Genomic DNA, 23811 nt, shown 5'->3' with positions numbered 1-23811 from the left:
GCCAGTACAGTGCATATCCGCAATTGTTGACTGTATAAAATGTAGGGCAGTAGGAGGGCTGGATCCTGGCTCTCGCAAAGCACTGCAATGGGTTAAATCCTCTGTGGGAAGGGCTGGGGTGAGGGGGGACAGTGAGCTCTGTGTCTGCTGGAAATCAATCACTGCTCTTCATCTGTGAACCGTCGGGCTTGGCAGAGTTTCTGCTGCTCCGTACCAGCTTGTCTTGCCCTTCTTGTTTGTGTTTACTTACTAATGTGTGTGTGTGTGTGTGTGTTTGCCATGCCTTCTTCTCGTCACTGCTTCATCAGATTCGCAGCAGAGGCTGAGTTGACAGTGGCCGTTGAAAGCAGGGAATTAGGTCAAGGGCATGCTTGTGCTCCCCTTGGCTCAGGGATGGTCTTATCAACCAGACGGGGTCAATTAATCCTCTGTCAGCGTTTAGCAGTCGTATAAATCGATAGTTAAAACTGTGCAGGGAATTGGTTTTGCCTCGTACATTTTTATTACAGTACATGAAAATCTAAAATGAGCACAGAAAGGATATTCTGTTCATATGGGCTGGTTTTAAAAAGACATGAACCATCATCTTTGCCCTTTTAACTTAGAATTTATTATCACAAGCATATACAGAATGAAATGTTGTTGCATTTGTTTGCTACAATATAAAATAAAAGAATAAAAATATAGAATATAGACAGTAAAAATGTAAGATATGTACTAGAGCTGCACAATATATCGTTTGAGCATCGCAATGTACGTGTGCGCAATAGTCACATCGCAGGTCCTGCAATGTAGGATTCATCTGATTTCAACCGGGGTACCTGACACACACTGGGCACAGCCATCCACCAATCACAATCGTTCTTAATCAGTTTACCAAAGCAGACCACGCCCCTGCACGTGGAGTGAGTCGCTGGTAGCACTGAAAAATGAGCAACGAACAAGAGAAAATCACCGAAAACAAAGACTTGGTGCCAAAAACAAAAGCGATGCCAACTATTATGTTCTCCTGTGTATTTTTTCACATCGCAATATATACCGCAGAGTTAAAAAAAAATCAGATTGTCAGTTTTTTGTAATATTGTGCAGCCTTAATATGTACACAGTGGAATGTAGGACGTACAAAAGGGGAAAAAAACCAAAAACAAACAGTTAACACCTTTTGATTGAAGCAGGTCATTATTTTTGAGATTTTTCACCAGAGTTAATGGGGTTAATGGTCGAACACATTCACTTTCATACATGCAATCATAGAACAAACCATCTACACCCTGTAAGCATAGAGTAAGTAATTAAATGACCTGTTTTGGCTGTTTTCCCACTGTTATTTCACTCACTGATTACAAAACATCACCCATTTCCTTCCTCGTGGAAGTTTGCATCTCATTTTCCTCAGGAGGCTTCGAGGCCTCAAAAATAAAAGCCACCGATTTGAGATAATACAGCAGCGCGTATACTTTTGCAGTCCAAAGGTTTCTTGTTTCGTGCTTGTTTTCTTTATAAGCACAAGAAAAGTTATCAAGAAAACCCTCCAGTATTCATGCATTTTCAGGCTTTGCTTTCACAAAGGTTCAGCTTTCTTCCTGCGTTTCTGTGAAATGTTCAAGGCCAACGGTCATCCTGTAACAGAAGCTCTGAAGTATCTGCTATAGTTTATCAGGGAAATGTTGTTGCAAGGAAAGAAAGAGAAAATGGTGATATCAGCTTGGTCAAAGATAAAAGAGCCTTTTATCCACTGATGTTTTGGGAGTAATGCTTCACACTAAAGCCTGTGGCGCTTTAACTTTCAGAGAATCAAATCTAATGAGTCAATTATTCTGTGTTTATGTCTAAGTTTTTTTGGGGGGAGTTAAAGAAATTCCTAAGTCAGCCTGCATGCCATCAACTTGAAACTCTCCACAGATTAAGCCCATTTAACAGATTTAATGACTAACTCTCTTATTACATTGTCTGACTGGCTTCAGGCCTAAATGCAAGCTGCCAATTTAAGTGTGTGTTAATGTGGCGATTTCCTCTGACTACCAGTGAGGGTATTTTTATCACTGCCTGATTAGTCTGCATTAGGTCGTTGTTTTGCTGATTTTACCTATAGAGACACTAGTCGCTTTTCCATTGACCCTCAAGCTGCGCAAATATAACTTGTGCATAAAAATTTACCAAATGGAAAAACATCAATTTCACCAAAAGTCTCATTTTTCAATTAAAAGTTTTTTCGCTGGCAAGAGGTGGTTTTTCGGGCGTAGCTCAAATGATATATCGCACAAAACTGCAATGGAAAGACCTTTTGTCGCAACTAGAGTCAGGTGAATTAAAAAAACGAATGCTGACATATGTTACAAGTGAAGAAGAAGAAGAAACATGTCGCGGTATGTGTGGACACACCAGGAAACCCAATCATTTTTAATTTAGTACGAGAAAGAGGATTAATATATTATAATAATGAATATATCTGTAAATCAACACCATATTTACGTTCGTTGCCATGTTTATGGAATGACTTCTCATGTCATCTCGCGATAATAAATAAATCATCGCATTTGTGATTTAATGGAAAAACCGACATTATGCACTTCTGTTTTTTTCGACATTTAGTAAATATCGGTAAAGTTTTACGCAGATGTCCAATGGAAAAGCGACTCGTGTTGCATATACACTGAGTACACCAGCACATCCCAGAGGATACAGACAGCTAATAAGAGCCCCCACCCCCACCCCCACCCCCCCACCCCCTTCAGCTTCTACACACAGGCCTAATGGGTTTACAGTAAAAAAGCAGCATCTGGGACCCCTCTTCTTTTGAGACGTTTTAGCCGTCTTGAAATTTGTAGATGTCAAATAAGATCAGAGATGCCGTAAAGAGTGTGTTTGTGCGTCCATGTTTGCTGACTGATACATAGAAACATTATCTCCAGCACTCAGGCTTCTAAAAGACATTCTGGCAGCAGCACTTTGATTTTCCAACAGATTCAATGGCATCATAATTCATGTTCAATACTCTTACTTACATTCATATTTTCCATTAATCAATAAAGCAGCCTTAATTTTTTTTTTCCTGACTTTAGGATTGTAATAGTGATACATGTTATGACTGCTGTATTTAAATCTGCTGCTTCGATGACCGTCTGAGCCTCATGATTACATCCTGTTATTTTTGATGCCATTGTATCCCACATCCTATACAGTGATGTTATTAACAGAGGGTGTAGACGTGGCATTATTATTATGATTATTATTACCCCCATGTTAAAATTGTTCTCTCAAAGCTCTCTGCAGGAGGAACTGGAAACAGGCTGCTGGGGGGTGGGGGGTGGGGTGGGGTGGTGGGTGTATCTGCTGCTGCTGCTGCTGCTGCTGCAGTGGAGGGGCAGCGCCGGGTGGGCTGTGTTTTTGTTACATTCCAGGTTACACCCTGTTTTGCTTCAGCTCAAACTGGGAAGGCCCAGTGATTGCATCAAGCCCTTGTTATGTAACCGAAAACTCATCATCTAATGTTTTTTTCCCAGTTTTATTTATGGAGATAATCGCTTTAACAATTTCCTGGTTATTACCCGTTCTGTCACGTCTCTTTTGAAGTGAACACAATAACTACAATTACACAAATTACACAATGACTGCTAAACAAATGGAAGTGAGAGCAAACAAAGAGCCGTTATTCGACTACTTTCACCTACAGTCGTGTACGCACTTGATTCAGTAGTGTAAGTAACAACATAACCTTTTAATGAATGACATTAAATGGCAGACCCTCGCCTCCTTCAGTCGTATCCACCACACTGGATAATTGTTGCGAATTTACTAAAATAAACAATGTTAAAGTAGATCAAGTCCTTGACCCTTAAATCATAATCCAAAGAGTTAAATATTTCTGTCATTCATTGTTTACAAGTGGCTTGAGGTGAAGTAGATGCCATTTCAGTGTCAGTTCGTTTATCAGATTAAATTTGAACTAGTCTTATATGAAAAGAGGTTTGCATAAAGTTTCTCAGGAACACCATGAATGTAGTGGATTTAGAAATTAAATGAAAATATGTTCTTGGTTCAAGATCCTCTGGCTCAGCATGAAATAGATGGTGTTGATAGACATTGTTATGCAGCTTCTGTGTTTTTTTTTTTTTTCCTTTTTCCTTTTTCAGTAGCAATAACCATCTTCATTTCTGAGAAAATCACAAAAATGTCAAAAAGTCCTCTACCTCTCAGTGATGAAGAACCCTTTGAAAAGTTCTAATATCCAGATCCCAATCTAGATCTGGAAAAGAGACAGATCTGTCGTGTAAAGTTTTCAATCTGAAATGTGTTGTTTATTTTGTGCCACATACATCTAGACAGACTTGGACTGTGGGTGTGAATGAAGACCAATGATTCAGCTGCTTTATATTCACAGTTAGAGCCACACAAGTACAGGTGTTGATCCCTTCCAGATACAGCAGTATACAACAGCTTTGTGAAACACCACCATGTCATGCATTGATCTGCAGTGAATCAGCAGAAGCTTTTTAATGAATCATATTTAAAAATATGCTCTAAACCCGAATGACTCCATAATGTCTCCAGTCCATGATTCACTCTGATCATCAGGCCTGATTATTTACTGTATTACTTTGCAGCATCACAGGTACCATCAATGGCCCTTCTTCTTTGCACATATGTACTTGGCACAAGCTAATTGGGATGGATATTAAACTGCATTTGAACAGACTGCCCTTTCTCCAAATCTCCCTCCACTGCTGCTTTAGACATATATATGTATTTTGTGTCTTTCAAAGGGCTCAGTGGGTTTTTGATCAATTGTCAACTCAGCCCAAAGAAATACATTTGTATTGATTTCCAGGGTGGGATTTCCATAATGTTGCAAGGAATAGATTTGATTTAAGCACGGTCACAAAAAAGTGAACTCAGCTGATGAGAAGCTGTGTTAGACTCGAAGCACAATCACTGAAATGGTGTAAGGAGTTTTTCTTTTGGCTGCAGATATGGATAAAGGGAAAGCTGTTTTTGTGTGATGAAACTAAAAAAATATAGATATCATGTTGCAACACTGATTGAACTAAAGAAAACAAAGTTATCCGAGGACATATCCCAATATCCCTAAGGGTTTTCATCATGACCTATTGTCTGCAGTGTAATGGACCCAAATTATCCAGAGAAACCACAATAAAATGACTTCAAGTATGCGCCCCGATTACAATATTCACTTTAAGATGTCATTTTTACCGATAGTGTTAAAGTGACTGTAAACAGCAGAGTCATCTAAGCCAGGAAGTGAACCTCTTAAACTCATAAAGAGCTCATTATGCCCTCAGGAAAACACTAATTATTAGCTCAATTCATTAACTCACTTCCACTTGGTGTGATGGTTGAGCTAATATTGCTTTAAAACACACACAGTCCCTGCACATATTAAGGTATAATAAACTCATAGAGGAATGTTCACAGACAGTCTCCCTGTTTGCTTAAGCTGCTGTTATCAGGGTGAACTCTTAAATGTCTAACCCCGAAGGCTTTGGTCTTATACCAGCTAGAATGTGGGTGAAAACTGGGGATGTCTATGGATATAATTTTGCTGAGTTCATACACAGTGTGGCCAAAAAAACTCCCATACAAGACATTTTATTAGATTGGATTACAGGACACATTCACCTTGGCATCTTCTATACCACACACTACTAATGCAGGGTCACAATAAAAGTCACGACATTCATTGCCGTCCATAGTTACACTAATTATTGTCTCAGATCACGTATTCATTGTCAGAGTCAGACCACTGAATGAAGTCTCCTCCAGTACATCTCACATGTGGTGGCCAATTCATGTGTGAAAACGATGTCTTCATTTTCACACATAGACAAACTCCAGAACCACTCTTTCAAAGCCCAATGAGTCCAATCTTTATACTCTCTAGCAAATCGATGCTTGTTTAAGAAATGAGAAGCTACTGCATTAGTTTGCATTAAATAAATTGTTGCAGATTAAACATATTAGGCTAATCACTGCAGTAATTATCCAATCCTATTTGTTTTGTTAAATCCAAGTGAGGATTTTATTTTGACCAGACAATATATATGTATATATTAATGAAGCAAAAAAACCTCAACTATTATTTTTTATTTCCTTCCTTTGGCCAGGTACTGTGTACTGTAAAATAAAGCTGGAGAAGGCAGAGCTCCACACAAGGTTGTTATTCAGTCATATTCATCACCTCAAGTATGAATCATAACAATCATGAATACAGGAAACAGGGGAAGACATTGAGCCTCCATCAAAAGTGAAAAAACATACCTTTCAGCAACTGTAGTTACATGTTGCTTCTTGTCAGCTGCAAGAAAACCACCTGTGTTTTAAATGATGCAATGGCATTGAAAGGTGACAATAGGAAGAACAGTGTAATATAGTTGGCTGATGTGCCCTTAACCTCCTATTTGCTCCCCCGGTGCCTGATATGGCGAGCCCACTGCTCCTAATATGCAGTGTGTGATGCATGCATGATCTAGGGATGGGTTAAAGGCAGAAGAAAAATTTCGGTGTGTGGTGCATGTGCATGTTTATGTGTGTGAACCGCTACTGACAAAATATAGATTCTTAATTCTTAATATTGTACGCAGTCAGGCCATGTGTTAAGAAAATTACTCTGTTCCAAAGCTGTCTTTAAAAACACAACATCTCTCTATATTTCTGCAAATTATAATATACGATTAAAGGTGGGGTAGGAGATGTTTTCCTGGAGTATTTTTTACTATATTGCTTAAAATCCCCGTCACAACTGGATTACAACCAATTAATTAAATGCTCTAACAAAAAAATAAAAAAATGTAGTCACCTGTGGAATGGACAGGACTGAAAAAACACCATTCAATTACTTTGAGCACCCAATCAAAATGATTAAACGGTGATATGTCTATCAAACTCAACTACCATTTGTCCCTCCCCCCTCTGCGCATACCCCTCTTCGTGCATGAATCGTGCGTTCTCAGAGGCTTGGAGCACTTGTACAGGAAATGAACCCAATGCGAGAGCTTGGCTATATTAGTTATATTAGGATGTAAAGTTCACCGGCAAACTGTTTTGTCGCTAGGGATGTAACGATATGAAAATTTCATATCATGGTTATTGTGACCAAAATTATCTCGTTATCATTATTATCACGGTGTTGTCGATATGTGCTCAAAATGTTCAAAAAGTACCTATACACACACTGAAATAATTTAATAAAGTTGTATTTTGAAAAAAAAAAAAAAAAAAACCTAAAAAATCAAAATAATAGGCACAATGTAGTGTCTGTGGCAGAAACATTCAATTGTTAACATGTAAACATCAAACATACAAATGTGCCTTAAAGATGGCACCTTATGGTAACTGTTTGACCATTTTCCATATCAAGTTTGAGTTGTTTTAAGGTCTCTCTCTCTCTCCCTCTCTCTTTCTCTCTCTCTCTCTCTCTCTCTCTCTCAAAGTGCAGTAATCAAACACGGTTATCATGATAATTAGAATTTAAACGGTAATACTAATCGTCTGGAATTTTACCACGGTTTATCATTATACCGGTAATCGTTACATCCCTATTTGTCGCTAACATAAATCACTAGGGAATGTAATGTTAGGTTGAATTTGGTATGAATTTGGGCTGTTCTGTAAGAGCGGGGATGTTGGAGGAGACTGAATGAGGTACGCGTGGATCTGGAAGCCGGAGCCGGAGAAAGGGGTTTGGACTTTTGAATTGTGTATTGTGAATTGTGTATTTTTAAAATGTAGCTTGCTCGAACTATTTTTCCAAGATCTCTTACCCCACCTTTAATTATTTGGAAAAATGGCTCTGGTATTTGATCTATAAATTAGGCTAATGTTAAACACATCCCACATATTTCTTTGTATGAAAGAGGAGACTAATCTGATTTCCTTTTAAATGGGAAAAACATCAGTCCCTAATCTTTTAGCTTCACTTTGCTATAATTTGGTTTGGAAAGTGTTTTATGAAGAGGATGATATCAATAACATCCTTATCACATCTCGGTGTGGGGCCCATTGGTGCATGTGACAGTGGGAGGGGAGCAGCTGGAAAACTGACCTGAAATCCTCTTCCTCACCCTCCCCACCCTCCCCTCGCTTTAGACATAGATGCAGGCGTGAAAAGACAACATCCTCCCCTGCTGTGGCCCACTGAGGAATCTGTAGGTCAGGCCCACTCCTAGGTGGGTTGTCTGGGGCTGCGTCATGTTGGAATGCCCCTCGAGCAGTTGCATCAACAACCAAAGAGGTAGAAATTGGGTCCAATCTCAATCACTAACAGTCACTCTTTTAACATTTACAGCCCCTGTCATACAGTGAACCCAGAAAATGCAATGACTAATGTTTGTCTGTTGCAGATTTTTATGAGTAATTTGAGTAACTGTCGGACAAAGAGTTGAATGACCTGTTCTTTAGTCTGGAGTGGTTAATGTGGGTTGAGATGAGTCCATGCTGTTTCTTGAGTGCCAGCTAAAGTTTGAAAAGATCAATCTGGCAGCTTATGGGTGATGTTTTTGTGAAAATATGTAGCTAAATCACTGTAGCTGATCTGATAGTATGCTTCTCTATAGATGTACACTACAGTGGTGGGAAAAAGACACCCCAACCATTTTAAGAATCACTTTTAAGTCTTGAACTCTGCCAAGTATCGTTCCATTCTACAAATCCTCATGCTCTCTTCTGCACGTGCTCTGATCTGTTGTGGTCAAAACTGGAATTTTCAGCAAGATAATGAAACACATCCAGGGCATGACATGTTGAAATTGAATTTAGTTCTGGTATATTTTTTTTGTTTCCACTAAACATTAAAAAAAACACTTACATTTTGTTCATAACTGTCCGATGCAGTCACACACAAGTTTTTGCCACAAATATTTCATGATAATATTTGAGATTGTGTCAAATTTTAAGGGTGTCTGAAAACTTTTTTCCACCACTTTACATCAAGTTATTTGAAACTTGGTATCCAACTGTTGAACTGACAACCTAAGTCAAGGTAATACTCTCTTAAATCAAAAAATTGTACAGACTACAAAAGAAGAACAAATGCAACTTTTTAGCTAATGTCATCACATAGTGGAGAGGCTTGATATTATGACTATAGGTGCAAAGTTCTGCTGATACTGATCCTATCGGCAGTGGTTAAACCGATTCACTGATCCATTTCCACTCTACAGAAGCTTCCTTCATTTGCTTGAATATTTCAGTATATGTAAAATTAAAGTATCCCTTCATCACTTCAATCCTTCTTAGTATGATCGTCTTGATGAAGCTAAAACTAGCTCTTTTTTCCATCTGTCCCACAGAAGGCGTGTACACTCCCTGACCAGACTGTAATACTTGAGGAATGTGTTATCTTTTGTTCGCCTTTGTCAACCCCGTGTCACTGTGCAGGTGGACTGGTGCGGAGTAAGATGACTCCACTGTGTGTGTAAATGTGTGTGTGTTTTATGTGTATGTGTGTGAGGGAGTTTAACTCCCCCAGGCAGCACAGCTGAGTGTGGGAGGGGCCTTCTCCTCAGCCTGGGTGTGCGTCCACTGCGTTCAGACACAGCAGTCTACGAGGGGAGGGCGTGAGTGCAAGTCTGTGAGGAGAAGAAGCCCAAACTTTCTAAAGTTCATTCAGCAAGAGGAGTTTTCTGCTTTGGATATGCTGGCGGTCTGTTTCTCTTCAGGATTAAAGCTGGAAATATCTAACCACAACTGTTGACAATGCAAGGAAGGGCTAATAAAACTCCAAAGAAGGAGCTGGTCATTAAGAGTCCACAGCACTGTAGGAGCTTGGCTATAGCTGAGGCTGAGGTAGACTCAGTGCCTCAGGTGGTGGTAAGTTACTCAAATGCTTTATCAAAAAAGAAAAAAAAAGATTATAAGTTTGTGTTGTAAATCAAGTAAGCTTGTCAGAGATGCAGTTCAGTCCCACAAGTAGATCTTAGCACTGTAAAGGTTAACCACAGTCATAAAAGTCTAAAGCAGGTGTCATGTGAGTGTCTGTGCTGGGTCACTTTTGTCATCTCTTTCATCACACTGAACTCAAAAAGTGCTATGTTAGCACCATCACAAAGAAGTGTTGAACTTTACCAGCACTAAACCACCTGGGCAGATGCAGTACATAGTTTCCTTCATTCTTTGGTATTATGTAGTTTGGATTGTAAAACATTTTATTTGGCTCAAAAGTCGCTTTTGACGACAGTGTAAGTTTATCGTTCTTCTCTGAGTGTTTGTAGTCATTGGGTGTTTGAGGAGTCTGAAGAATCCAGAGTCTGAAGCAAAAGGATTTAATGTTATCAGTTAGTATAGGCACAACACAGAACCATTGTTCAGTGCTTTGAGAGGGTGCAGTGATGGGAGGAGTGGGAGCCGCAACTTAACAGCTGCTGGTTTACTGTGGAGAGGGAGTGGAAGAGAGATGGCTTTTTAAGTTTCTGTTTGATGCTCGTTTCTGGGATTACGTCTGTTTGTTGACACATGGATTTTGAAACACGTTGCCTGCATTTTGTTAGTCTGATTGTGTAAATTTTGTATGTTAGTTAGCGTAAGTTATTTGGTGTGTTAATAAGAGGAGGTGCAGTTTTCTACAATGACATTTCCATATCTGAGACGGCAGTGTAATAAATTAAAGTTAAAAATGTGAAAGTACGGTGGCGATGCGGTGGTGCAGTGGATAGCACTTGTGCCAAGAAGGTCCTGAGTTTGATTCCGACACCAGTCGATGGGGGTGGGACCTTTATATGTGGAGTTTGCATGTTCTCCCCGTGTCTGCGCGGGTTCTCTCCGGGTACTCCGGCTTCCTCCCACCATCCAAATCCATGCACTGATAGGTGAATCGGTTAATGTAAATTGCCCATAGGTGTGAATATGAGAATGGTTTGTTGTTTGTCTCTGTATGTCAGCCCTGTGATGAGCTGGTGACATGTCCAGGGTGTACCCCACTTTTGCCCATAAGTAGCTGGGATAGGCTCCAACACCCCCATGACCCGAGTGAGGATAAAGCATGTTCAGATAATGAATGAATGTATTTATATTTTTATATTTATATCTTTATTTAGGCCAGACAGTGCACATTAATGAACACATTTATACATTCCATTTCAGTATAAACATGTAAATATGCTGGAGTTAGCGTCAGTGCTAATTTTCATCCACAGTCTCCACTTAATAAATAAATAAATAACAGTGATCCGTGCAATACAAAGCAATACAGTGGAATAAGTGCAGTACAGAGCAAGACAGTGTAATAGATTACAAAACAATACAGTTCAATACCCTACAATATAGTACAAAACGACATTTGTGCCAATGTGTCAAGGACTAAAATAAACATTACTACTTAAAAAACAGTACAGTACAATATATTACATTACAATACAGTACAAAACAACATTTGTGCCTACATGTCAAGGATTAAAATATATATTCAGCTGTCCCTTTAAAGTGCTAGTGTTCACATGTTTGGTTGTTTCTTAGCCGTACTTTAATGTGGCTTTGAAAGCAGCATATGTGGGGCTCTCCCTGATATCCACTGGGATGGTGTTCCAGCTGGTGCAACCTTTATATGATAAAGCATTTTGTGCAAAGGATTAGAGCTGAAACGATTAATCGACTCAAAGTGATCCAAAAGCAATCAGTCATCCACAATTCTCCTGAATCAATGCTTTGTTTCCTTCATTTCTCTGCTGTTAAAACATTGGTTCCACTGTTGTGTTTCACACGGACGCTTATTAAGATGCACAAAGAAGCTTCAGTTCAGGAAAACTGCAATAGAATATTTCCCTTCAATCAGTTCGAGTCAATTAATCGAATCGTGAATTTTTACATTCGGTTCAAGAACCTAATCAATTAATCAGTTGCAACTCCACAATTTTTTTTTTTTTTTTTTTGCTTGTACCTCACAGTCCCCCCTAATGGCTGATCTAGTATTGAGCTGGTTGTTTTTCTGTCTGATAAAATCTCCTAGAGGAGGTGGGGCTAATCTGTGTAGTATTTTATAAATTAGACATATGCTTTTGAATGTGAAAGTACAGTGTCCATTGATCTTGGTCAGCACTGTGGATGACTTAGCTTTTGCTTATAAATGGTCATTTTCTTAGTCTGTGCTGAGTGTACTCTGTGGTTGACCATCTTCAGCCGCTGCCTGACAAAGCACTGTGGAAGGGAAACAATACTCAGCAACAACAAAGTGAAGAAGAGGCCACACCACCGCTACTCTGGAGTCAAACCTGTTAACAGCAAAGGGCATAAAATGTGTGGAGGTGTCACAATGCAGAGCCCATTGTCCCATTGTTTTTCTATGTGGCGGTGTTGAACATCTCTGCTCATTATTGAGTTCTGTCTTCTGTGACCTGAAGTCTTTGTAAAGAGTGTCGTTTTTTATATCCTGGACGTCGCTTGTTAACGCTGTCGGTGCAGATGCGTACATGACTTTGTTCACTGTGTCTGGAACAGGCTTTTAGGCTGAGACGTACAGATTATTGTCAGATTGAGTGTGACACAGACACACATCTTATCTCTGTGTCTCTAATGCCATCCTGTCTTTCCTGTACTGCCTGCATAAATCTCAGCCTCAATCTCTTTACTTTTTCTTACCTGTGGTAGAGGAAAAGAATTGTAGTGGAGTGTGACCGAATTTAATTGTAACTCAAGGTGTGTTTTGTGCTGATAACGCTCTGAATAAACTGTTGCTCACCTTAACAATGACTGATAATGTCACAACCTGCATCCGCTGGCAGACACAGTGGCACCATCTCTACTCTGTTACCCCCCCTCCTTGTCCTTGAAACTGATACAAGGTCTTCCTCCCTCTGTCTTCAGCATGAGCCGCAGCTCTGTTATTAACAAGGTTGCTAGCAACATGCATTTAAGCATGTCAATATCCATGACTCTACGTCTGACATCATGCGCGTATTATCAGGTCCAGATGTGGAGGCTACATCTGAGTAATGCTGTCACTCAGCTCTAAATTCAGCCAATGCGTCACTGTTCATTTTGCACTTCTGCCTGTTAGTTTTATCCTCCCACCGTATCAGCTGCAAGTGTTGAGAACCTACTTTGATCTAATGGCCACTACTGTATCTCTGCAGCATGTAAGCCTTATCCAGCATAGGACACCGACGTTTAGTGGGTCAAAAGAAATATGTCACACTCCATCGTAAATCCGTAATCACTTTCTGATAAGCACATCCGTTCTAGACAGTGGAATATGTGAGCTAAAACTACTTTAAAACTACTTTTTTAAAGCATATATTTATTAAGGTTTTCACACATTACATATATTTTCTGTCATGAAATGATAATATTGTGTGGGTCTCTCGTGAACATATCACCCCTCCCCCCAAGACCACCTCTGAATTTTGAAACAGCTGTGAAAGTAATAATAATAATTGACAGATAATGTTTAATTTTTTTTTTTTTTTCATATCTGATACATAATCAAACATCATTTTTATTGCTTTTAATTGTACAACTTTTTATGTTTCAATCTATTCTTGTATTTCATTCTTTTATTTAGGTTTTATCTTTTCTTCTGTATTTTTTTTTTTTAATTTTTAATTTTTAATTTTATTTTTACAGTTGTTCAGTGTATTTTAACCTATTCTTGTATTTTACCCTGTTACTTTAGTTTTTATTTATTTTTTCTGTATAGTACTTTGGTCCACTGTGGTTGTTTTTAAAGTGCTTTACAAACTAGAAAAGAGAGCGCAGAGTTCTGCCAAGGCAGATCTGACACCCCCCCACCCCCACCCCGATCACCACCAAAATTTAATCATTTGTTCCTTGTGCCAGTATCAACATTTCCTGAAAATTTCAGGAAAATCTGTCCATAACTTTTAGAGTTATCTTGCTAACTAACCAAAAACAAACGAACAAACCCTGGCAAAAACATAACTTCCTTGGCAGAGGTAATAAAGTTGGATTGGATTGGATCATTTAACAAAAAAAAAGGGGGGGGGGTATGGTCTCACTTTATAAGTTATGAAAACTAAAACTATATTTTGATCAGTGGAAACTTGTAGAATTGAGATTCTTTTTTGCTCCATTGGTGTTGTATGTAGTTTAAACACTGAATTGTTTCCTTAACAGGTCATGTCTTGTGTATAGTCTGTCACAGAGGGTTAATCTCATGAAATGGATGCATTTTCTGCGGATCGGATGAACCCTGATAGTCTTATCATGGTGGATCTAACAGACAACATGAGTTACTACAACTCAGTGTGACATCACAGCTAAATTAATCAACCTCAGCATCGTGTCCTTTCCAGCAGCGTTGGTGTAAACGCTTCACCTGCTGGATCGGATGTGTCAAATCTGCAGGCTTGGCCTATAAATATATAATAGATTTCTGGTCTAGTTTGGTTAACCAGAACATACATATGACTGTAACTGCCTTTTTAATGGTTCAAGGCTGAAGATTGTGTTGGATTTGACACTGAGAAACTGTCATTTGTTGATGTTTGCATTTCTACACTGTGCTGTTTCCACTGTTGAGAAGCTGAAAATTCCAAGACTTGGGAACAAGCATAAAGGTTTTTCCCAGAGAAGCAACCTGAGTCCTGCACATAGAAATCAGTGAACAGGCACTTACCATGGATGTTAGCAACCAAGGCTAATGTCAGCTTAGAAATGGAGTTGCATGAATAAAACTGACTCCAACACAAACTTCCCCAAAGCACATGTCAGAGGTACATACTGAACTTTTAGGTAAACCAGAATTATAAATGGATGTCACTGACTACCAGCCCATCAGGGCACAAAAGGCATCTACGGGGGCAGCCATGTCCCAGAGGGCTGGAAAGTTGGCTTGTTACCGAAGGGTCACCGGTTCAATTCCACGGACTGGCAGAAAAAGTTGTTGGCTGATGTGCCCTTGAGCAAGGCACTTAACCCCCCATTTGCTCCCTGGGCACCTGCTATGGCAAGCCCGCTGCTCCTAGTTCGTGGTGTGTTCCTGCATGTTCTAGAGATGGTAAAATGTACTGTATACTGACAATAAAGGATCTTAATCTACTGTGACAATTTATTCACATATAGAGCAGCACTTTATATTATGTCAGCTCACAACTCTATCATGAAAGCCGTAAAAATCCCTCTGTGTCTGTCGACCATACAGTGTGTGTATTTTCCACCAACATCCTTGTTTCTATTCTCCAGGTGAAGCCCAAGGTGATTGAGCCCCTGGACTATGAAAATGTGCTGGTGCAGAGGAAGACGCAGATCCTCAGCGACGTCCTCAGAGACATGCTGCAGTTCCCCCTGGAGGACTTTGAAGTGAGTGAAAACTGACAAAAACAAACTGGTAAAAGTAGATCTGAGTATTGCTGTTGGGTTCACACTGGTAGGAAGTAAATACTGTTTTACCCAGGGGAGGGTCACACCATTTACTGTTATCTGTCCAACATCATCAGTTACCCTCCCACTTGCGTGTTTTCTTTGTTGTATTTATTTGTCTTTTGTTGCCTTTTCCTTTGGCTCAGGCGTGTCCTGTGTTGTGCGTACTGGGTGGGGTCGTTCACAGTGGTTTTACTTTTGTTTACATCCTTCCATGCTCAAGCCAGAGAGGGGTCAGGGGCCATCTGTTTAATTGACTCATTCTGCCTCATAAGTTGCGACAGAGCAAGTGTTATCTCCAGCCACATTGCACAGGACATACGCTAGCTTATTCTTTCCACATCGAGGATGGAAATTGTAAAATGGAAATTTGGCTCAGTGCTGGCACTGCAGGAAGCGAGACCCTTTCTGAAAGATATCTGTACCAACAGCAACAATGACATAGAAGGCATGTCCTCAGATCTGACCTTAGCCCTCTGTCTCACGAGCCAGTGGCAGTTTTATATTCTGGCCTTTTTATTGTTTTATCTTTCCTTTCAGGGTGAGAAGCTTTCATTTCACCACCATGATGAGTTAAACATCTTTTGTCTGAATAACCGACATTAGAGAATGGCAAAGAGAGTGCTGAAAATGCATATTTTTACATTATCTTAAACTAAGAAGAAGCCAGATGTCACTGAGAACCTCTAACATCTGAAATTTAGATTATTTTCTTTAAACAATGGTGCCACGTTTATTTCAACACTAATATACTAGATTCATTGTTGGGTATTTAAAAATATTTTCTTGCACTTTGAAGATACACTATTAAAAATATGGTAATGTTAATTCACATACTTGAGAACAATAACAGCAGCAGTTTATTAGCATTACTGAAGAGGAGTGCATAAAAAGTTGCAGTGTAAGTAATGCCCACTTTGATTATAATGAAAAAACAACATGTTTGTTGTATATTTTGTAAGTAGTGCGTAATAGAAAAAAATCACATATGCATGGATTACATTTTCCAAATGCATTAATCCAACAATAACATTTGACAAAAATAAATGATCTGCACTTTATACCATGGTGTTTTTCAATGTAAGTTACATATTTTATGTGAAAACTGTGACTAAAACCACCTCCTGACCTGGATATAGGTGGTTGTTTTCCTGTATGAAATGGATTGAACATATTTAAAGTACAGAATTACATCAATCAACTTAATCAACCTTCCTTCTAAACTATATAAACTTTAGGGCTGCACAAAAAAAGCCATGTGATTAATTGGATAATATTGTGATTCGTGCATGCAGATGGATTAGTGTTAGTGAATATCCAAACTTGAACTAGTATTAAAAAGGTTTCTCTGCTTAATGTCACTAAATCCAAAGTATCACTACACACACTGAAACTTTTAACTGTAGCCTTTTAGTGATTATATAATGACACCGGCGGCAATTACAGTTGTGATTGTGGTTACAGTTAATTGCGTGGCTCCACTAAACTCTTAATGGGAATAAAGATGCTTAGTGGAATAACAGAGAAAACGTGGATAGAAAGTGTTCCTAACTTCAGGTCTCACTCTGGATAAACAGCAGAGGCCTGGCAGCTGGGTGCTCAGTGACAGCGGGGCAGCCTTGCCTTTGACTCTTCTTGTATCGGCCTGTTGCTCTGAATGTAACATACCAGCTTCACACACAAACAGTACGTTGTCAGGGGCTGACAGGTGATTCTGTCTGAGAAATAAAAAACACCACAGCCTCGGTGATTGAACCCAACATCTGTTTTTAGCCTCACTAGGCTCTTACCCAAGTGGCCTCTGTGTCAAGGACAATTAAATGTCAGTTACTTTTGCTGGAAAAAAAAAAAAACAGCCTTTCAGAGACAAGTCAGTGCTGGTAGTACAGTGATAAGTAAAGCCCAAAACAGATTGTCTTTGTTATTTTTTAATCCGATATTTGCTGTTCCTTCTTACAGAAAACAAACCATATCTATACCTTATCGTATCTCCAGTGCAAAATCAAAAGTCCTGTGTTGCTCTTAAATATTGCGTTCTATCTTATAAAGTAGAGATGTTAATGTTTAGCAAAGAAACACATGAGGCAATGTTTATACCATCTCCATCTGGTTTTGATCTGGCAGCTGTTGGCACAGGGGTGATATGTGCAAGCCTCTGTACTTTCTCTGCATGGTTTCTGGAGAAATTTGTCCAGGAAAAGCAGGAGGGGGGCTTTCCTTCCCTCTTTAATCTCCAACTTTAGGTGTACCCACTAAAATGCCCAGATCAGGACTGTTTTGCTTCAGATCAGTGATACAGTAGCAGACAATTAAAATTCCATTCGTTTTTTTTTTTTTTTCCAATAACATTACATAAGACTAGTATTGAGGTGGTTATATATGCACACAAATTTAGTGCATTGTAGCCTTTTTTTGTTTTGTTTTGTTTTTTTAACAAAAGCCTCAGTTTGTGTCTACAGCAACTGTCATAGATCCATGGTAAATGCAACCATACCCCATATTGATTTTGGGGTTTATTCACCAGAGACTCCCATGTTACTCCCTTGTGACTTGTAGCCCAATGAAACGCTTCCTCTTCCCCACTTCCTGGCTCCCTCTTACCTCCTTGGCTGTTTATTTCAGCTGCTTAGTTTGCAAAGATTATCATCTTGCCTGCAGGAAACCTGGCTGAGCAAAGAGGAAGGGGAGACTCCAGGTTCACAAATAAGAGCTCAGTATGGAATTTGTAGAACCTGATCAACACTCAAACAACCTGAGGCTGAATATATGGTCAATGAGTAGAACAGGGAGGAAAAAAGGGCAGTTTTGTATTTTATCAATGCATCATAAAGAAATTGCAAAGATGTACGTTTGTTTTTCTTTAGTGCAAATCTTGAAAATCACGCATCACTTCCTCTGCGTCCAAATTATTTACTTCTACCATTCATGTTCTATCTTTGTAATATTTACAGTAAATTATTGTATCATTTAAGTTTATAGATGCATTTGATTCTCTACTGTGGTTAAACAGTTAACTAATGTTTTTCATCCATTGGATTTACTTATTTTGTGGTTTGCAAAAAAATTCTCAGCGCAGCCAGTTCTAATTTTATGAAAATTTATTGAGGAAAATATAAGTAGATTATTGTCTGCATCTCTTACAGTCATAGAAAACACAGCTGACAAGCATTTGACTTGCACAAAGCGAGGATTCACTTGTGTCCTTTTAATGAAGTCAGCTGAATTGCAGACACTTAATGGTTGTATTTATAATTTTCACTCTTGCTCATGGGGATTATGTGTGGTCAAACACACTTCACAGTTTGGATTAATCCTCCCAAGAATTGATGGTGTTGTTGCTGCTTATTGCAGCATTTCATCACAGAACTTATAAATCCAGTGGTCCATTCCTGGACTGCAGCTCAGGGAAAATGGAGCTTTTGTTGATCTGCAAAAGCGTAAAATGCAGTGTGCTTTCATGTATTGTTTATATCTGTACTTAACCACAGAGTAATCCTCTACTGTGGAATACTTCACTGGAGTTTGTTAGTGTTTCTATAGGCTAAGGTCTTCATTAAACCTGTCACAGTTATTTAATTAAATCATCCTTCCACAATTATTTTGTATAATCATCTGCTTTGACCTGCAGAAAAACAGCAGAAATGCCATGTTGTCATGATTTCCACCTAATTTTTTTATTGATTCACCCATTACCCATCACAGGGATACAATGATACACACCATTGTGTTTCCAGAGCATAACTGGAAAATCCATTCAATAATTTTATCTAAACCTACTCCCTTAGAGTTAATCATTATATGTTCTAGTTATGGCATTTGCTATTTTGTTTGTCGTCCCTCCATATTTTTCACTGTGCCACATTGTTTCATATCTGGAGCAGAAACCACAAATCTATTCGTTACTTTTCCAGTTATAAGACATAATAGATGGCCCTTCTTCATTATGTGTAGTGTATGTAGATATAATTATTCCTGTGACTATTATATAAATAAACATGGCTTATACTATAGTGCATTAGGAATGTCATATGAATAGAGAAAAGACAATTCAATCCTTAATCACATCATTATGTTATTATTGTGATAGTCTTAGTCTTCCTCACATTATTCATGTCCCATTACTTGCTCTTTTAAAAAACCAGAAAGCAGTATTGAATAAGAGTTTGTATAGAACTCTATCATAAATAATCTTCATGAAAACAAACTTGTATTTAATTGAAATTAGTGAGGAATCTGTCATTTTCAAATACAAATACAATATAAGTAATAGTGCAGTATTGTGCAATGTGTAAAAAAACATATTCTGATCTGTTATTTCGACGTTCTAGAGGCCTGTTGGTCTCAGAGGGAACGTGGGTCATTAGAGAATGAGGCATTGGGGAACAGAGATGCTGATTGGACAATGGCAGCGAGCCAGATTCCGGGTGTGTCTGCAGCTCCTGAAGTTTAACAGTATGAAAAATGCATCCTACCTCCCTCGCATTCTGCCCTGTGAACCCTCGAAAAGATCCTCCTACTTTTTCTAGAATATAAAAATATTTACACAAACACCCAGCTGTGACTGTTCACTGTGATGATGGAAAAATTTGCCACATTTTGTTTCAATTTCACATTGACTTTGTTGATCGTGTTTAGCGGTCTGTTAAAACTCCCCAGTTTTGTTTCTCTGAAATTATATTGCAAATGGCAGTGAAAAGCAAAACAGCTGAAGTTTGAGCCTATGTTGTAGTTTTAACCTGTAATTTCTTTTTTTTTTTGTTTGTTTTTTTTTTTTGACAGATCTCAACTCTGAGGCGACATGGGCGAACACTTTACCCAACAGTGCCTGAAAACGCAGAGAGAGAAGCTCAGAGTCTGTTTGTCCAAGAGGTACGATCTGTGAAATTTATACATACATTTTACATTTCTAAAATATGGCCAGAATTTGCATATTTTACTTATTAAACTGTAGATGTTACAACTTTGTGTATGTGCTGCGTAAGAAGAAATTGTCAAAGAAACTGAAGTAACTAGGAGCACCAGAAAATCAAGCCATACTGTAGCTTTTATGGACACATATATGGTGTAAATTTGTACAAAGTTATAAGGCGGCATGACACAAAAAGATGCAAAAAAAGTGCTCATATAAGTGTTAAATGCCATTAAGTGCTTTAAAGCTGAGGATGACTCATCACCAATTTTTCGTCAGATCTGTAAAGCCTGAGTCATTGCCTCAGTGTCATGAATCTGTAAGTCTTTTTGTGATTACACACCTAAATGTCTTCCCTCATGGTGAACAATTTCGAAGTGTACTCCACCATAAACTCTCCATGTGTTTACAAACAGAGCTGGTAGGTCACTCGGCCATTTTCGGAAATTTGTAGCGACATGCACTGTGGAAAGTGAGTTCCACGCACCCGCTTTCGCTTGGTCAAAATATTTGTTGTTGCTGCTACTACTTTTTGTATCATGCCGACTTACAACTATGTACAAATTTACATCATGTACAGGGTGGGAAAGCAAAATTTACAATGAACATTTAGTTGTTTTTTCTCAGCAGGCACTACGTCAATTGTTTTGAAACCAAACATATATTGATGTCATAATCATACCTAACACTATTAGCCATACCTTTTCAGAAACTTTTGCCCATATGAGTAATCAGGAAAGCAAACGTCAAAGAGTCGGTGATTTGCTGAATGCGCTCGTCACACCAAAGGAGATTTCAAAAATAGTTGGAGTGTCCATAAAGACTGTTTATAATGTAAAGAAGAGAATGACTATGAGCAAAACTATTACGAGAAAGTCTGGAAGATACTATTAAAGAAGAATGGGAGAAGTTGTCACCCGAATATTTGAGGAACACTTGTGCAAGTTTCAGGAAGCGTGTGAAGGCAGTTATTGAGAAAGAAGGAGGACACATCGAATAAAAACATTTTCTATTATGTCAGTTTTCTTGTGGCAAATAAATTCTCATGACTTTCAATAAACTAATTGGTCATACACTGTCTTTCAATCCCGGCCTCAAAATATTGTAAATTTTGCTTCCCCACCCTGTATGTGTCCATAAAAACTATAGTATAACTTGATTTTCTTGTACTCCTAGTTACTTCAGTTTCTTTAACAGTTTCCTCTTATGCAGCACATATACAAAGTTGTAACATCTACAGTTTAATAAGTAAAATATGCAAATTCTGTCCATATTTTAGAAATTGGTGACGAAAGTCATGTGCAGCTTTAACAAAAAGGACCTAAAAATATTTCAAAAGTTATTGATGTGAGATCTTTTAAAGGGGTCATATTTTGCTAAACCCACTTTTATTAGTCTTTGGTTCATTTATTTGTGTATTTGGACCCTAACAGTTCATAAAGTTTCAATTTGAACCCTCCAGGTGCTGCAAAGCTATCTTTATATTCATTTTGGCAAAAATCGAGTGGATTTCTACAACCAGTTTTAATTCCTGCTTAATTTGTTATTTCTATAACCGGTCATGTTACAACATTTGCACGTATAAGGTCAAGACTTCCGGCGAACATTTTTCTGAGTACGACGTAATTGTTTGTCAGCAGTAGCGCTTGTAGTCCATACTGAAAATATGTCCAAACTTTGAGCCAATTACCTAAAATGTTCAGTTGTTGGTTGTATTAACAAACACAAGTGGCAGAACGGGACAGAGCAGCCCAATCAACGAACCTGGAGGGGGTGGGGCATGAAGTGGCTCATTTGCATTTAAAGGGCCAACGCTCAAAACGACGTTTCTGGTGTCATTACTCAGAAATAGGGTTGAAGATGGACCTGTGGGGTTGAATTAATGAAGAATTCAGACCCAAGGATAGCATTTACAGTTTATGTAGACAACAGGGAAATGTTTTAAAATGCATAATTCCATTAAAAAAAAAAAGCAAAATATCACTCCTTTACATCTTGAAGGCAATCAGTTGAAAGCACAAATGCTGGATTGAAGATTTAATCATTTACACAGACATTACACAGACACATTACTGTAGAGCACTGACACTATTCTGAGTCATTATCCAGATTGTGGGCTAAAATTTGTCCTATTTTTACATCACAACAGATCAGCAAATGTCGTAATCTCATATCAAATCAAGCATCTCGCTAACTTAATATGGCCTGCAGAAAAAAGGTTTCACATTCAATAAGTGGGTTTATTACAGCTCATTAGGGAGACATTCAACTGACCTGTTTCCACTGTTATTCTTCAGTAATATGTATCTGTTCCAGGAAAATGAGGAATGATGCAGTCCGATTGATTTCTACAAATTTATCTGTGTTTATAATCCTGTCTCTTAGCTTGGTTGCAACATCAAGAATCAACTAAAAAGTTGCCAACGGTGCAGATGAACTAAAAAAATCCAGTTGTGCACCATGTGTTGGGTTATTCAATTCCACTGATTCCTGATGTTTTATATCTTTGTAACTTTCGGGACTCTATCATTCTTAAAAAGGACAAATATCTGGTTAAAATACTCTTAATTGCTGCATAAAAAAAAAACTATAACAAGGAACTGGGGGAAGGCAACCATTCCATCAAAGGACCAGTGGATATCCACAATTGAAGAAATATTTCTAATGAAAAAATTAACACACAGACTGAGACTGCAAGAACCAGAACTGGATAAAAAGTGGAATAAATTGACTACATTTACACAAAATCAATAGACTGACTGTTGCTACTCGGGCACATTGTTTTATTTTGTGCTCATTTGTTGTCTTGTTTGTTAGTTCTTTTTTTGTTTTCTTTTTTTTTTGTTACTGTTATAATTCTTCTTCTAATTTAATACATAAATCTCGATAAAGATTTAACCCTTTCATGCATAGTGGTCACTCCAGTGGACAGCTGTTCAAAGGTGTTCTCTTGTATATTCATGGGTTTTGTTGTTTTAGTTCCATATCAGCCAACACAGTGGACGCTTATGCATCATCCCATACACTGCAATTCATACCACTACTGTAACTTTGCTGTTCTAGATAAACCTGATCTGCAGTAACATGTTTGAGTGTAAAAAAAAAATTGGCAGTTTTTATTAGACTGTAATTAACACTTTTGTTTTCTGTTTTTTAAAACGAAAAAGTTTTTTTTTTTTTTTTTGCATATTATCTCCATGCAGGTATGTTAAAATGTGAGAAAATGTCAGATTAGCAGCATTAAAAGTGTTTTTATTTCATAGTTTTCCCACTGTATATCAGTAAAAGCATGTTTCTTTGCTTCTAAAATGAAATGCATGGTGTCCAGCTGAGTGGACATTTTTGTAATTCCATGAAAAATAGGTTCATAAAAATTTTTTTAAAAAAAATCAATCAAATTGTTTTTTTTTTTTTCCATGCCTAAAAATGAATAAAACACTCAGGAAAAAATCTTGATTAAGGTTTTCATAATACATGCATGAAAGGGTTAAGTTACAAAAAAAAAAAAAAATTCCATTTGGGGCTGATAAAAAAATGAATGATTGGTATAAAGGGGGGGGCGGGGGGGGGTTCTTCCT

General features: G+C 38.3%; 1 protein-coding gene across 12 annotated transcripts in view; it reads left to right on the top strand.

Annotated features, from left to right (window-relative positions):
• The window catches only part of LOC115411856 (dedicator of cytokinesis protein 9), a 112424-nt gene that overhangs the window by 35727 nt on the left and 52886 nt on the right, over positions 1-23811 (top strand). For 11 of the 12 annotated variants that reach the window (XM_030124081.1, XM_030124080.1, XM_030124079.1 and 8 more), the window contains exons 2-3: positions 15148-15264; positions 20104-20193. In XM_030124081.1, the coding sequence (XP_029979941.1) occupies positions 15148-15264; positions 20104-20193 (207 nt within the window). Of the gene's footprint in view, positions 1-9571; positions 9826-15147; positions 15265-20103; positions 20194-23811 lie in introns of those variants that run through there. The other variant, XM_030124078.1, reaches the window with a different exon arrangement.

The sequence above is a fragment of the Sphaeramia orbicularis genome, chromosome 21 (assembly GCF_902148855.1).
Source record: "Sphaeramia orbicularis chromosome 21, fSphaOr1.1, whole genome shotgun sequence".
NCBI classification, from domain to species: domain Eukaryota; kingdom Metazoa; phylum Chordata; class Actinopteri; order Kurtiformes; family Apogonidae; genus Sphaeramia; species Sphaeramia orbicularis.
This window is presented reverse-complemented; position numbering and strand designations above follow the sequence as displayed.